Source organism: Crocodylus siamensis, chromosome 3, assembly GCF_052110815.1.
Source record: "Crocodylus siamensis isolate JL-2025a chromosome 3, ASM5211081v1, whole genome shotgun sequence".
NCBI classification, from domain to species: Eukaryota; Metazoa; Chordata; order Crocodylia; family Crocodylidae; genus Crocodylus; species Crocodylus siamensis.
The window spans coordinates 328,612-343,702 of NC_143397.1; the positions used below are offsets into that span (position 1 = coordinate 328,612).

The 15,091-nt window shown below is 58.5% G+C and overlaps 1 protein-coding gene across 4 annotated transcripts in view; it reads left to right on the forward strand.

Annotated features, from left to right (window-relative positions):
- LOC149867844 (long-chain-fatty-acid--CoA ligase ACSBG2-like) overlaps positions 1 to 15,091 on the forward strand; it is a 56,975-nt gene that overhangs the window by 25,631 nt on the left and 16,253 nt on the right. For all 4 annotated transcript variants that reach the window (XM_090037427.1, XM_090037428.1, XM_090037429.1 and 1 more), the window contains 5 exons: positions 6,399 to 6,580; positions 12,534 to 12,767; positions 13,054 to 13,271; positions 13,497 to 13,636; positions 14,027 to 14,273. In XM_090037427.1, the coding sequence (XP_089893553.1) occupies positions 6,399 to 6,580; positions 12,534 to 12,767; positions 13,054 to 13,271; positions 13,497 to 13,636; positions 14,027 to 14,273 (1,021 nt within the window). The remainder of the gene's footprint in view (positions 1 to 6,398; positions 6,581 to 12,533; positions 12,768 to 13,053; positions 13,272 to 13,496; positions 13,637 to 14,026; positions 14,274 to 15,091) is intronic.

The following is a 15,091-nucleotide window of genomic DNA, read 5'->3' on the forward strand; positions in this document are numbered from 1 at the left end:
GGGTGTAGATAGTCAGGGCCGGCTGACTTGAAGGTATCCAGCTTCTCAAGATGTTCCTTCACGAGGTCAGCATTAATGGAGGGCAAGGGATCTCCCTTACCTGGACCTCCCTTTCCCATAGCGAGCATGGGCGTCCCATGGGACTGATGAAGGACCAATGCAAAGTACCCATTTAATAGGTTGGCTTTTTCCTGGGCATCAGTGGTCAGTTGCCCCATCTCGTTCAGCAGGGGTCCAATGTTGCCCTTGCTTCTCCTCCGGTTCCCCACATATCTGAAAAAGGACTTTTTATTTTCCTTGATGCTCGAAGCTAGTTGGAGTTCAGTTGCAGCCTTGGCTTTCCTGGTTTGCTCCCTGCAGGACCGGACCAGTGCAGAGTATTTCTCCTTGGTGGCAGTTCCAGTACTCCACCCTTTATAGGTCTTCCTTTTAAGATGCAGCAGGTCTACCAGTTCCCTGGAGAGCCAAGGGGGCTGCTGTGCCCTTTTGTTGCCTTTCCTCCAAGACAGGATAGACTTTGCTTGCACATCCAGGATTGCTCCCTTGAGGAGCAACCACTCGTCCTGAACTCCCCTCTCAATTGGGTTGTGGCCTTTTAGGGCCTCTCTGACAAGCTTCCTGAGCTTGTCAAAGTCAGCTTTCCTGAAGTTGAGGACTTCTGTACAACTGATTGACTTGCCAGCTTTACAGCAGATGGAGAAGGTGATAAGTTCATGGTCACTGTCACCCAGCTTCCCTTCAATCGTTAGGTCACCGATTAGGTTATCCCTTGTTGCCAGTACGAGGTCAAGCAGTGCTTTACCACTTGTCGGCCCGTAGACTTCCTGAGTCAGATAAAGGTCATCCACAGATGAGAGAAAGCTTTGCGACCGCTTGGATTTGGCCGAATGCTCCTCCCACAAGATGTCTGGGTAGTTAAAGTCTCCCATGACAACCATACACCGGGGTTGTGCAGCCTCAGCCAATTCCCTGGTGAACTGCTGGTCAAGGTCTTGACTTTGGGTGGGAGGTCTGTAGTAGACCCCCACCATAGTATCCCCTGTGCCGTGTTCCCCACAGATTTTAACCCAGAGGGTCTCAAGTTGTCCACCGTGGGTACCCATGTTGGCCTGCAGGTATGTGTAGCTTTCCTTGACATAGAGAGCTACACCCCTGCCACTTTTGTCCACTCGATCCCTCCTGTGCATGGTATAGCCGTCTACCCTGTGGTCCAGTCATGGGTGGAGTCCCACCAGGTCTCCGTTATCCCAATGACATTGTAGTTATTTGCATTTAGGAGGAGAATAAGTTCCTCCTGTTTATTCCCCAGGCTCCTGGCATTTGTGTATAGACACGCAAGTGTCCCCTTAAGGCCCCTATCCTGCCTACATTTTGTTCCAGGGTTGGGGCTAGGGTGGGCTCCCTTATGTGCCTTGGCCTGCTGGCTTTTACAAGGGCTGCTCAGCGGGCCAGCAGTGGCAGTAGTCCCTCTGTCCCCCAATGGGCTTAGTTTAAGGCCCAGTGAAGCAGGTCAGCCAGCCTGGCTGAGAAGAGCCTCCTCCCCAGGGGGGAGAGGTGGAGGCCATCTCTTCCCAGCAGCTCGCTGCCTCTCTCGCCAAAGAGCGGGCTGTGGTCATGGAAGCCAAAGCCTTCCCGGTGACACCAGCGCCGCAGTCTTTGGTTGACTACGTGGATCCTTCTCTCCCTCCTCAGCCCACAGCCCGAGACTGAGAGGATCAAAGAAAACACCACCTGTGCCCCCAGACCCTTTAGCCCCGCTCCCAAATCCCTGTAGCGCCTCATGACCCGGCTGGGAGCGCTCTGAGCCGTGTCATCGGTGCCCATGTGGATGAGAGTTCCAGCTCCGGTGCGAGACGCGTGGGTGTAAGCCCGCTCCAACCCCATTAGCCCAGGGACCCCAGCAGCGACCCCAGGACCCCCGGCAAGCCCCAGCCTGCTGGCAGGTAAGCAGGGGCCCGTGGAGGGAGGGACCCAGTCATCTGGGTGTGGGTAAGTGGGCCAAGGAGGGTCACGCCCCTCCTGGCTCCTACTTTGCCCAGCCCCACAGGGAGCTGCGTGACTGGAGCCTTGCGAACAGGCCGCGCAAACTAGTTAATAGAAAAATAAACACCTTGAACAATTTCTGGTCAATTAAGTCTTGCACATATGAGCTCAGTGGCTCTTTCAATATGTGGCTCTTTCAATATGTGGCTTCTTACACATAAATCCTAATTTTTGGCTAGATTCCAAGTTTCTACTTACAGAACACCTTCAGGCAGGTGCTTGAGGTATGTTACCTCTGTGATCCAAAATGCCTGCTGGAAGAAGGAGTCCCCCCAGACCAGGTGATCTGACCCTTCAATAACTTCTGACCACATCACCTGGCTCCAACCAGAAGCAGGCATTATTTGAACCCTGCTAATGTAAACCAGTCATTTTAAAACTCATCAGCATTCCCAGGCAGGGTCACTTCTTGTTCAGCAGGAAGTTCAGGACCAAGGGAGAGTGATCGTCCCCTCCCTTAGGAATTTCTTGAGCCTGCGCTCAGTTGCCTAGGTAAACAGGCGGACCGACCAGGCGGAGTGAGAACCGCGGAGGGCTGGGCTGTGCAGTGCAGTGAGGCACATCAAAAAGGGGGACTTCTTTACACATGGTGTTGTGAAGGAGACTGGAAATGGTAACACGTGTTGACAGGCAGCCAAATCTCATCAGGTTCTTCCTTGGGGCCTCTGTGTAGATCAGGGATGGGCAATTATTTTTGCCCACAGGCCACACAGGTAGTTCTGGGAGCTACCGCGGGCCTATCAGCACTCTCCCTTCCCCTGCAACAGCCCAGAGCCTGAGCACCACCACCAGTAGTGCACAGCCCCCAGCCAGCCCCACCTTTTTAAGCAGCCCAGGCGGTGGCAGAAGCTCCTTCTGGCTTCCACCACTGCTGGTCCCAGCCCCACAGTACTGGCGGGGACCTGTGCGCACCCCTGACCCAGCCTGCCCTGCACTTACTCCAGACTCAGTCTGGCAAAGCAGACCAGTTTCAGACCAGCACACGCAGCCCTGACCCAGCCCACCTCACACCTGCTCCAGATTTCCCCACCCACCCGTGCTAAGCAGCAGCAGCGGTGGTGGCAGCCAGGCAGAAGCTGCTGCTCAACATGGCAGGAAAAGTGGCCCCTGCCCCTCACCACCACTGGGTGCTTATTGTTGCAGCCACCCAGAGCCTGCACCTGGACCGCATGGCTGTTCCTCTCCCCTGCCATCACCACCACCTCTAAACTGCCCAGCAGGGCAGCGGTGGCAGTGCAGAGGTGCCGTAGGGCAGCCCTGGTGTGGGATCCAGGTGGCTGCAGTAAGGAGCACTTGGCAGTGGTGAGGGGGAGGAACTGCTTTTCCCCCAAATTGAGCAGTAGCTTCTGCCCAGCCCCTGGCACTGCCGCTGCTGCTCAGTGTGGGCAGACAAGTCTGGAGCAGGTGCAGGGTGGGTCACTTGGGTTCCGGCTGGTCCACTTCACTGGGCTCAGTCTGGGGCGGGCTAGGGTCGGGGCTGTGTGCGTGGGTCTCTGCCAGTACCATGGCACTAGGGCCAGTGGCGGGGGCAGACAGAAGGAGCTGCCGCCACCTGGGCTACCTAGAAAGACAGTCTAACTGTGGAGCTGCCCCAGACCTGCTGGATGCCTAGGGCATGGCAGGATGCACCACGGGACAGATGGTGCCTGAGTCAGATGGGCCCAAGGGACCCACTGTGGGCCATACAAAGTCCCTCCATAGGGCAGATCTGACCCATGGGCTGTATTCTGCCCACCCCAGCTGTAGATTGAATCCCAGGCCTTAGTCAGGTTAACGAAGGCTACAAAAAGACCTCAGTCATGCTCACGGCACTTCTGCAGCTGTCTAGCAACAAAGATGGTGTCTTGTACCTCTGAGTGGTCTGAACCCATGCTGGTATTTGGGTAGTATACCTTCAGTGGGGCAAGTGAATCTACTGAGGAGAAGGCAGCCCTGAATGGGAGCACAGCATCATGATAACTGCTGCAGTCTGATCTATCTCTTTTCTTGAATATGAAAATGGCATCTTCCTCATCACTGGGAGCCTGTTCATGTTTCTAGATTTTCCTAATAATGACATGTAGCTGGTAAGAGAGCTTTTATCCACCTTGCTTTTAAATTGAAGCCCCAGGCCCACATGGTTTGTTGTTCATATGCTTAATGGCTTTCAGATCTGCAAGGTAGTTCTTAATGGGGTGTTGGGGATTGTGGGGCCTTGAAGGCATTGTCTTCTTAGTGAGGCCTGGAAGTAATGTCTTCAACATTAGCATCTCACCATAGGGGCTCTTGAAAGACAGCTCCTTTGCCATATGTTGGTGGTGGAGCTGCCTTTAGGGAGTGTTGTTCCATCCTTGGGCCTAAGTGCAGCGGCTCCTGCTGTGCTTGGCCCAAATACTGCTTTGGTTGCACTGAAATAACTATATGCATCAAGGATGTCAGCAGAGTTTCGAATCCTTTTTGCTTTGTCCTCCCCTGTGACAGGGTGCTGTCTTCAGCTGCATTTTTTTAAATAGGCCAGTGCGTGTGCACCCATCAAGTCTTGCTGAATTTTCCTCTCCTGGGGATCAGCTTTCACACCTTTTACTCTTCTGCCATGACTTGATGTTACTTGGCTCTTAAAAAGATGGGAGGTTGACCCACAGGTTCCCAGACAGGCTCTAGGCTCACCACCTGCAGGATAATGAGCTGTTGCCTTAAGGGCAAAATGCATGCTCCTACTTTTCCTTGGCATGCCCTGTGCCTTGCAGATCTTTTATAATATGCTCTTTATGTTGTGGTCTCAGCCTCTGTGGGCTTACCCCCTCTCTATCTTGCTAGGCCTGTCAGTCAAAAACCCATTGAGCAAGGCTTGAATGCAAGGCTCTAGCTCCCTAACTTGCCTGGGCTCAAGGCCCTCTGTTCCATACTGTCCAAGACACCAGACCTACTGGCCCTTCTACACTGTGCCCCTGTGGTGCCAGGCTGTTGGGGCCTCAGCTCCTCTGGCTTTCCCCCTCTTTCTGTAGTTAGGGCCATTTGCCTAAGTCCACCCACTATGACCTGGCTTCAAGGCTCCTATCCTCCCTTCAAGTGACTCTGGGCTCGTGGCTGTAGTGCTGCACCCCTAGCGCAGCAGGGCTTCTTGAGCACTCTATCAAGGTGCCCCTTGGTGCTAATGAGACCTCCTCCTCCGCTACAACCTCAGCCACAAACCACCTCCATTTAGTATTAAACAAAAACCATAGGCCCTGATGGCCATATAATGGAAATTAAAAAAAAAAAGAGAGGCAAGGTGCCTGCTTATATGCGCCTGTGCTTCCACGTCACCGCACGGTGCGTTCTTCCCAAGGAGGCTGCTGCAACTGCTCTGCAGTCCTCGGGAGTCTCCCCCTCGGCCTGCTCTGCCTGCAGTTTCTGTGGTGCTGGCCTTCCCCTTCCCTCACCTGAGGCTGGCAGGGCTCGACCCTTAACCCCTGCATGGCTGGACGCTGTGCCCGGAATGTTCTGGATTTAAAGGGGCCGCCCTGCTTCCTGATAACAGGGCCAGGGGTCCCTGTTACATCCCCTAATTCTTCTTTCCCTCTTGAATTTTCCTCTGGGTCTTGGCTTTCACGTGGGGAGAGCCGTCTTGCTGCTGTTTGGAGCTGCTGTTGTTCTGCCAGGCTTTGAAGGCTCTCCCCTTTCTGTCGATGAGAGCTGGAGTTTCCCTGTCGTTCTCATCGAACCAGTCCCGACGTTTCTCTGTGGAGAAACCTAGAGATGCTTCACACGCTTCCCACACACTCTTCCCACATGCATACACACACTTCCTGCACACTCACGCACACAAATTCAACAAGCAGCACTAGGGAATGCTCCTTCCTCACCAAGGCTTGCCCCACTCCCTCTCCCAACGGCTGCCCTGTCTGCTGCCTCTGCTGGTCACAGGCAGAGAAAGGCTCTGACCAGCCCAGGGTCCAACCTGTGCCCCCCCCCCGCCCTCCGTGTCCCCAGCTGGGGTGTTGGTACTGCCCCCAGTGCGCTGTGGAGGGGCCCAGTCTGCCTGCGGCATGTCCCATGGCTCAGCTCCTGCCTAGCAGCAGTCTCTGGAGTCAGCTTCCCTGCCCACCATGTCACCCCCCTTCTCTTAACCTGTCTGTCCTGCACCCTGCTTAGGACCAGCTGCCGGACGCCTCGCGCTGGCCCTGTCTGGCCCTGCCCCGGGGTCAGTGCAGAGCTGCACCCCAGACAGGGCAGGGAGTGCAGAAGGGTCTGGCCCTGGCAGAGCACAGCCCCTCTCTGGGACCAGGGTGGGGGTCCCCAGGGGAGGAGCACCAGCTTTGCCTGTGGGTGTGTGGGCTGCCAGGGCCCCCAGCCAGGACCCCTTTCCCTTGACCCTGCTTGGTGTGCGGGCCCAGGGCTCCCTGCTCCCCACGCTGAAGGAGGTGCGCCCCACGTTCCTGTTCGCCGTGCCCCGCGTGTGGGAGAAGATGGAGGAGAAGCTCAAAGCCGCCTTCAGCCAGTCGTCCCTGGTCAAGAGGAAGCTGGTGGAGTGGGCACGGGGCATCGGGCTGCAGGCCAGCTACAGCCGCCTGGACGGGTGGGTAGGGGCAGTCAGGGGCACGGGGCGGGTGGCTCCATCGGGGTGAGGGGGAGGGCGGCACGGGGGGGCACAGGGCAGACAGGACATGTGTGTTGGGTCACACGAGCCTGGTGGCACCCAGCAGCCATGTGAACATCTGACACTGGGGCTGTCACAGATGTGGCCGAGCTCCCCCACGGCCACTCACCCGCTGCCGTGAGGGACCCAGCCAGCAAATGGTGCAGGTGCTCTGAGCCAGACCAGCTCCTTACTGGGATGCCAGGCACGTGCTGAGGGTGCAGGCCTGCCCTGCTCCGCCAACTCCTCCAAGAGCTTGGGCCTGCCTATCCCTAGGGGGTGGCACTGACCCAAAGCACCCCCATCCGCCTGGCTTAAAACTTCCTCCCCCAGGGCTCAGCTGGGCCTGGGCAGGGTTCCTCCCCTGGCTCTGGGAGCAGCTCCACTCAGCTTGAGCTGGTGGGGAATGACCGCGGCTTTCCCAGCTCCCTGTCTGGGACAGCACGTCCCTGCCCCAGCCCCAGCACAGGACTGCTTGTTCCCAGGGCTCTGAGCTGACCCCCTACAGAGCAGCTGGGCCGAACCCATTTCATAGATTGCATAGACATTAGGGCTGGAAGGGACCTCGGGAGATCATCGAGTCCAGCCCCCTGCCCAAAGGGCAGGAAGTCATCTGGGGTCATAGGATCCCAGCAAGATAAGCATCCAATTTACTCTTGAAGGTGTTCAATGTAGGCGCTTGAACCACCTCCGCTGGCAGACTGTTCCAGACCTTGGGGGCTCGGACAGGAAAGAAATTCTTCCTTATGTCCAGCCTGAAACGGTCTTGCAGGAGTTTGTGACCGTTCGACCTCGTCGTCCCTTGGGGCGCTCTGGTGAACAGACATTCCCCCAGCTCCTGGTGGTCACCCCTGAGAAACTTGTAGGTGGCCATCAGATCACCCTTGAGCCTGCGCTTTGCCAGGCTAAAGAGTCCCGTGGCTCTTAGCCTGTCATCGTAAGATCTGTTTTCCTGACCTCTGATCATGCGCGTGGCTCTCCTCTGCACTCTCTCAAGCTTCTCCACATCCTTTTTGAATTGTGGAGCCCAAAACTGGACGCAGGACTCCAGCTGCGGCCTCACCAAGGCCGAATACAAGGGGAGAATGACGTCCCGGGATTTGCTCGAGAAGCATCTATGGATGCACACCAGCATTTTGGTCGCTTTACTAGCCGCAGCATCGCATTGCAGGCTCATGTTCATCTTGTGGTCAGTGATGAACCCCAAGTCTCTTTCTTCTGTAGTGCTATCCAACGTAGCACTGCCGAGCCTATAAGGGTGCTGCAGGTTTTTCCTCCCAAAGTGGAGAACCTTGCATTTATCGGTGTTAAACACCATGAGGTTCTCGTCTGCCCATTTGCTGAGCTTGTCCAGGTCAGCCTGGATCACCCGCCTATCTTCTGGCGTGGATGTTTTGCCCCAAAGTTTGGTGTCATCGGCGAACTTGGCCAGTCCACTCCTGACTCCAATGTCCACATCGTTAATGAAGATGTTGAACAGTATGGGTCCCAGGACAGAGCCTTGAGGGACCCCACTGGTCACAGGGCACCACGATGAGTGACTGCCATCAATCACAACCCTCTGGGTCCGACCACGAAGCCAATTTCCCAGCCAGCGGATCGTGGTGGAGCCAAGGCCACAACTGGGCAGTTTGGCCAAGAGGTGATCGTGGGATACCAGATCAAAAGCTTTTTTGAAGTCAAGATATATGACATCAACCTCTTCTCCCTTGTCCAGGTGATAGGTCACCTGGTCATAGAAGGAAATAAGATTGGTCAAACAAGACCTACTGGCAACAAACCCGTGCTGGCTGTCCCTTAGGATGTTAGCCTGGGCCAGTCCCTCAAGGATGGCCTCCTTAATAAACTTTTCTAAGATCTTCCCCAGGATAGAAGTCAGGCTAATGGGCCTGTAGTTAGCCGGATCCACTCTCCTCTCTTTCTTGAAGATCGGCACCACATTGGCCTTCTTCCAGTCTTCGGGCACTACACCAGAGCGCCAGGAGTTTTCAAAGACCCGTGCCAGGGGCTGGGCTATGACGCTCGCCAGCTCCTTGAGTACCCTGGGGTGCAGGTTGTCAGGGCCAGCTGACTTGAAGGTATCCAGCTTCTCAAGGTGTTCCTTCACGAGGTCAGCATTTATGGAGGGTAGGGGATCCCCCTCACCCAGATTTCCCTGTCCCATAGCAGGCATGGGCATCCCGTGTGACTGATGAAAGACTGACACAAATTTAATAGGTTGGCTTTTTCCTGGGCGTCAGTTGTCAGTTGCCCCATCTGGTTTAGCAGGGGTCCAACATTGCCCTTGCTTTTCCTCCGGCTCCCCACATATCTGAAAAAGGACTTTTTGTTGTCCTTGATGCTTGAAGCTAGTTGGAGTTCAGTTGCAGCCTTGGCTTTCCTGGTTTGCTCCCTGCAGGACCAGACCAGCGCGAAGTAATCCTCCTTGGAGGTGAATCCTGTCCTCCATCCTTTGTAGGCTTTCCTTTTTAGCCACAGGAGGTCCGCTAGGTCCCTGGAGAGCCAGGGGGGCTGCTGTGCCTTCTTGCTGCCTTTCCTCCGTGTTGGAATAGATTTAGCTTGTGCACTGAGGATCGCTTCCTTGAGAAGCAACCACTCTTCTTGAGCTCCCATCTCCCTGGGGTCACGGTCCCTGAGGGCCTGACCGACTAGCCTCTTGAGCTTATCAAAGTCGGCTTTTCTGAAGTCAAGGACTTCTGTGTTGCTGACTGACTTGCCAGCTTTACGGCGGATGGTGAAGGTGATCAGCTCGTGGTCGCTGTCACCCAACTTCCCATCAATCACTAGATCGCCGATTAGGTCGTCCCCTGTAGCCAGTACCAGGTCGAGCAGCGCTTTGCCTCTCATTGGCCCACAGACTTCTTGAGTCAGGTAGAGGTCATCCACGCACGAGAGAAAGCTTTGCGCCCGCTCGGATTTAGCTGAGTGATCTTCCCACGAGATGTCTGGGTAATTGAAGTCACCCATCACCACCAAGGTCCTGGAGCAAGCAGCTTCAGTCAGTTCCCAGGCAAACTCCTGGTCAAGCTCAGGACTTTGAGTGGGAGGTCTGTAGTGGACTCCCACCGTTGTGTCCCCTGTGCCATTTTCCCCACGAATTTTTACCTAGAGGGTCTCTAGCTGTCCATGCCGGTCGCCAACATCAGCTTGCAGGGACATGTAGCTTTCCTTCACATAGAGAGCTACACCCCCGCCCCTTTTGCCAACACGATCCCTCCTGTGCAGGGTATAGCCCTCTATCCCCGTGGTCCAGTCATGGGTGGAGTCCCACCAGGTCCCCTTTATCCCAATGACATCGTATTTCTTTGCACTGAGCAGGAGGACGAGCTCCTCCTGCTTGTTGCCCAGGCTCCTGGCATTAGTGTACAGGCAGGCAAGTGTGCCCTTGGGGGCTCTTGCCTTGCCCACAGATTGTGCCAGGGCTGGGGCAGGGGTGGGCTCCCTCAAGTGCCTTGGTCCGCTGGCTTTGCAAGGGCCGTTCAGCGGGCCAGCAGTGGCAGTAGTCCCCCCATCCCCCAGCGGCTTTGTTTAAAGCCCGGTGGAGCAGGTCAGCCAGCCTGGCTGAGAAGAGCCTCCTCCCCAGGGGAGAGAGGCGGAGGCCATCTCTTCCCAGCAGCTCGCTGCCTCTCTCGCCAAAGAGTGGGCTGTGGTCATGGAAGCCAAAGGCTTCCCGATGACACCAGCGCCGCAGTCTTTGGTTCACCGCGTGGATCCTCCTCTCCCTCCTCAGCCCATAGCCCGAGACTGGGAGGATCGAGGAAAACACCACCTGAGCTCCCAGACCCCTAAGCCCCGCTCCCAACTCCCTGTAGCGCCTCATGACCTGGCCGGGGGTGCTCCGAGCCGTGTCATTGGTGCCCAGGTGAATAAGGAGCATGGGGTAGTGGTCTGTGGGCCGGAGGAGCTGCGGGATCCTCTCCGCAGTGTCTCGGATGCGGGCCCCCGGGAAGCAGCAGACTTCCCGGGCTAAGGGGTCGGGGTGGCAGATTGTCCCTCAGTGCCCCGCAGGATGGAGTCTCCCACAACAAACACCTTATGCTTTGTCTTGGGGAGAATGGGGCCAGTAGCTGCGGTCGAGCCTGGGATGCCTGCGGGAGCCGGCAACTGCGTGGGCTCTGCCGGGGCTGCAAGAGGTGCGAACCTGTTGCTAAGCTCCGGCGAGGGCGGGGGGCCTTGGTGCGGCGGGCCTTGGGGCCCTTGACCACCTCGGTCCATGCCCCTGACTGGGCAGAGCGGGAGGTCCCAGAGTCCTCCTTAGCCATGGAGGGAGACGGAGCTCTCCCCTGTGGCTCCCGGGGGAGACGGGCCTGGCAGTAGGAGTCTGTCTCCTGCTCGCAGTCCCTGATGGCACGCAGTCTCTGGACTGTGGCCTGGAGCTCCTCCAGCTGGCGCGCCAGAGACCCCAGTAGGGAGCAGACCCCGCACGGGGAGGTGGCCGTGCTCCCGGGCCCCAGAGCCTGAGAAAGGGACAGGCAGCCCCCGCAGCCAAGAGCCAGGGGCTCCGTCTGCGTGGAGCCCGGGACCGTGGGCTCCGTCTGGGCGGCCGTCTCTGAGGTGCCCGATGGGGGGGCCACAGAGCCCGAGGGGACCCTCGGGGTGCGGCACGTGCCCATCCGTGTCATGCCTCTGGTAGGCTGGCTACGGCTGGGGCTGGCTAAGGCTGGGGGGGGGTCGCAGGCAGGGTCTTGTGCCCTCCCGCGCCCTCCCCTGTGCGAACTCTGCGCTAACTCGGGCGCCTGTTTACGCAGCCTGTTCGCGCGGCTCCGGTCGCGGGGCTCCCTGGGGGGCTGGGCCAAGTAGGGGCCTGGGCGGGGGCACCAGGCAGCGGCCTCCTCCCAGCAAGCGAGGAGTTAACCCCTTCCCACCACGAGCCCGCTCCCCTCTGGCTGTGCTGGGGGTCGGCAGGGGGCTCGGCGGCTGCTGAGGGGGTGTCTGGGGGGCTTCGGGGGAGTGGGGGCGCAGCAGGCTTCACCCGCGCGTCTCTCACTACCTGAGTAGGCCGCAGAGCCATCCCTTAGGACCGTGCCCGTAGTCCAGGGGCTGCCAGCAGAGCTGGGAGCATGGAGCCAAGGTCAATGGGCGGCAGTGATTCCCATTGTGGCAGCTGTAGGTGACTGCCTTGTGCTGCCCAGGGTCCCCAGTCCTGCCGGGTATCTCAGACCACAGCAGCATCATGGAAATAGGTGGGCCTGGGGGCTCTTGTCCCCATGGGGCCCAGTCTCAGGACAGCTCGCAGCACCTGGGCTGCCTGGAGCCGCAGCCTGGCCCAACCCTCAGAGGTCAGGAAAACAGACCTTACGACGACAGGCTGAGAGCCATGGGACTCTTTAGCCTGGAAAAGCGCAGGCTCAGGGGTGATCTGATGGCCACCTATAAGTATATCGGGGTGACCACCAGGATCTGGGGGAACATTTGTTCACCAGAGCACCCCAAGGGATGACGAGGTCGAACAGTCACAAACTCCTGCAAGACCGTTTCAGGCTGGACATAAGGAAGAATTTCTTTACTGTCCAAGCCCCCAAGGTCTGGAACAGTCTGCCAGCGGAGGTGGTTCAAGCACCTACTCTGAACACCTTCAAGAGCAAAACTGGATGCTTATCTTGCTGGGATCCTATGACCCCAGCTGACTTCCTGCCCTTTGGGCGGGGGGCTGGACTCGATGATCTCCCGAGGTCCCTTCCACCCCTAATGTCTATGAAATCTATGAAAACCCAGCAGGGTTCCTTGCTTTGTGACAGGCTGGATGCCAGCTGCTGTGGGCACCTTCGGCAGGCAATATCCAGGGTGAATGATGCCAGCCTAGCAGCCCAGGACACCCTGGAAGCGTAGCAAAGTGCCCACAGCCCAGCCCTGTGGTCCGTTGCAGGCTCAGCCCTGCTCTTCCACCCCACAGGGACGGCTCGGTGCCCTGGGGCTTCGCCCTGGCCGAGCGCCTGGTGTTCAGGAAGGTGCGCGAGGAGCTGGGGCTGCAGCGCTGCACCCTGCTGCTGACCGGGGCAGCGCCCACCGCCAAGGACACACTGGAGTTCTTCATGAGCCTCCATCTGCTGCTCCTTGATATGTTCGGCTTGAGCGAGACCAATGGGCCCTGCAGCACCTGCACACCTCAGTCCTGTCGCATCCTCAGGTGGGGCAAGACCAGAAGTTACAGGGGGAGGAGTAGGGGCAGGCACTGGGCAGAGGTGCAAGCCTGGGTGTGTAGATCCTTGTGGGAAGCCAGGCACCTGAAAAGGGTGTGGGGACAGCAGGGGCTGGGGCATGGGGGTGGGGACCTGCTCCAGCTGGGGGCACAGGTGATGGTGGTTCAGAGCACCTCAGGGACTGCACAGTCACCCCAGGCGGGTGTGTGTCCCTGGGGGCCCTGCCCCCTACAAAGCCTCCACTGCCACTGAGGGTGAAAGCACTGTTTCCAGCTGTGGGAAGGAGCTGCCAGGATGCAGGTCCCGAATCGAGGAGCCAGACGCCGAGGGCACTGGTGAGTTGTGGTGCTGGGGCCGCCACATCTTCATGGGCTACCTGGGCATGGAGGCCTTGACACGGGAGGCGCTGGACGAGGAAGGCTGGCTGCACACGGGGGACCTTGTGCGCCGTGACTGCGATGGCTTCCTCTACATTGTGGGCAGGATCAAGGGTAAGGGCTGGAGCACACTGCGGCGGGGGTTATGCTGGGGTGCTGCAGGCCTGTGGGGCTGGAGGCCCCAGTGCAGATGGGATGGGAGGGGAAGCATTGCCCTGTTGCGTCCTGTTGCTGCCCTTTGCCGCCCCCACCCTCACTGCTCTTGTCTCGGGGCTTCCCCCTGCCATGGACCTGCCCTTCCCACTCCCTCCCGCCCCAGTGACGCTGCGCCGGTTGCAGAGCTGGTGATCACGGCGGGCGGGAAGAACATCGCCCCGGTGCCCATCGAGGACGCCGTGAAGAAGGAGGTGCCGATCGTCAGCAACGCGATGCTGGTCGGTGACGGCAGGAAGTTCCTGTCCATGCTGCTCACACTGAAGGTGGGGACATGTCTGCCCCCACTGTCCTGGTGGGATGAATCCCACAGGGTGGGCCGAGGGTACTATGTGGCGTGGACTCACTGGGCTGCCCATGGTGGTGGCAGGAGGGTAACTGCTGCAGTGAAGGGCACCTCCTGGCCCCAGCCCACCGAGTGCAGCTGTGGCCCCTGGTCCTCGGTTGTGGCTAACATAATGACCTGCACTGTTGTGTCTGTCCTGCACATGGGTAGTTATCACCCTGCCACAGTTGATGTCTCCTTCCTTCACCCTCGCCCAGTGCCTGGCCTGGGAGAGCCATGGCTGCCGTGGTAGGATCTGTGCCCACGTTCCCACTCTCCCCACACTGGCTGCCCACCTGCCTCTTTATGTGATGGGTTCTCCCTCCTCCAGTGCAAGGTGGAGCCGGACTCGGGGGCACCCCTGGATGAGCTGAGTCCTGAGGCTGTGCGGTTCTGCCGGGCACTGGGCAGCAAGGTCATGCGGGTGTCAGAGGTGCTGAGCACGCGGGACCCGGCTGTATACCAAGCTATCCAGTTGGGCGTGGAGCGGGTGAACCAGCGCGCCCCGTCCCGCGCCCACCGCGTGCAGAAGTGGGCCCTGCTGCCCCGGGACTTCTCCATCGCTGGTGGGGAGCTGGGTGAGTGCTGGGCACCGGGCCCCTGGGCCTGGCGCGGGAGCCCGAGAGAGGCTGGGGGTGGGGATGAGGGCTGGGGCCTGGAGCTGACTGCTACAGCCAGGAGGAGCTGGCTACACCCAGCCTGCCCCTCTGGCCAGGGGGCCTGCCCAGCTTCCACCTGGAGGCTGCTCATCCTCCAGCTGCTCCAGGGCCCTGGGAGCCTGACAGCCCTCTCCCGCTCTGCCCCAGAGAGCCTTCCTCCAGCCAGGGCAGCTTGGGACTGAGAGCTGGGCTGGGCTGGGCTGGGTTGGGACCCCTTAATTCCTTGGGGCTGACATGGGGCAAAGCCTAGCAGTCTCCTACACCAGAGCCTTGCTGGCTGTGGCGGGGCTTTGCTGGTGGTAGCATGGGGCCAGGAAGGAGTTTTTCCCTTCTGCTGCTACACGGAGGCTGTGTCAGTGCCAGTGCCTGTGCCCCTGCTAGGGCTTAAAGCTGGAGAAGAAAACAGAGCACAGGAAGCTCCTGCTCTTCTTCCCTCTCGCATTATGTTTGTTGGCTGGTCCCTCAGTCCTGTTCTGTCCCCTTGGCCCTGAGGACACATGCCATAGTGACAGGAAGCATTCAGCAGGCTGGGGCAAGGGGCACCCAGCACTTCAGGGCAGTGACACAGAGCTCTTCTAAAGCAATGGGGATCAAGAATAAGAGTGAAGGAGTGGAGACAGCTGTAGAACAAACTACAGCCAGCTGAGGTCTCTGTGCTCTCTTCTTTGCATGTCCCTATACAACCCCACAGCCAGTGGGTTGTATAGTTTAACAGAATTGTGACAGGCAACTTTGAA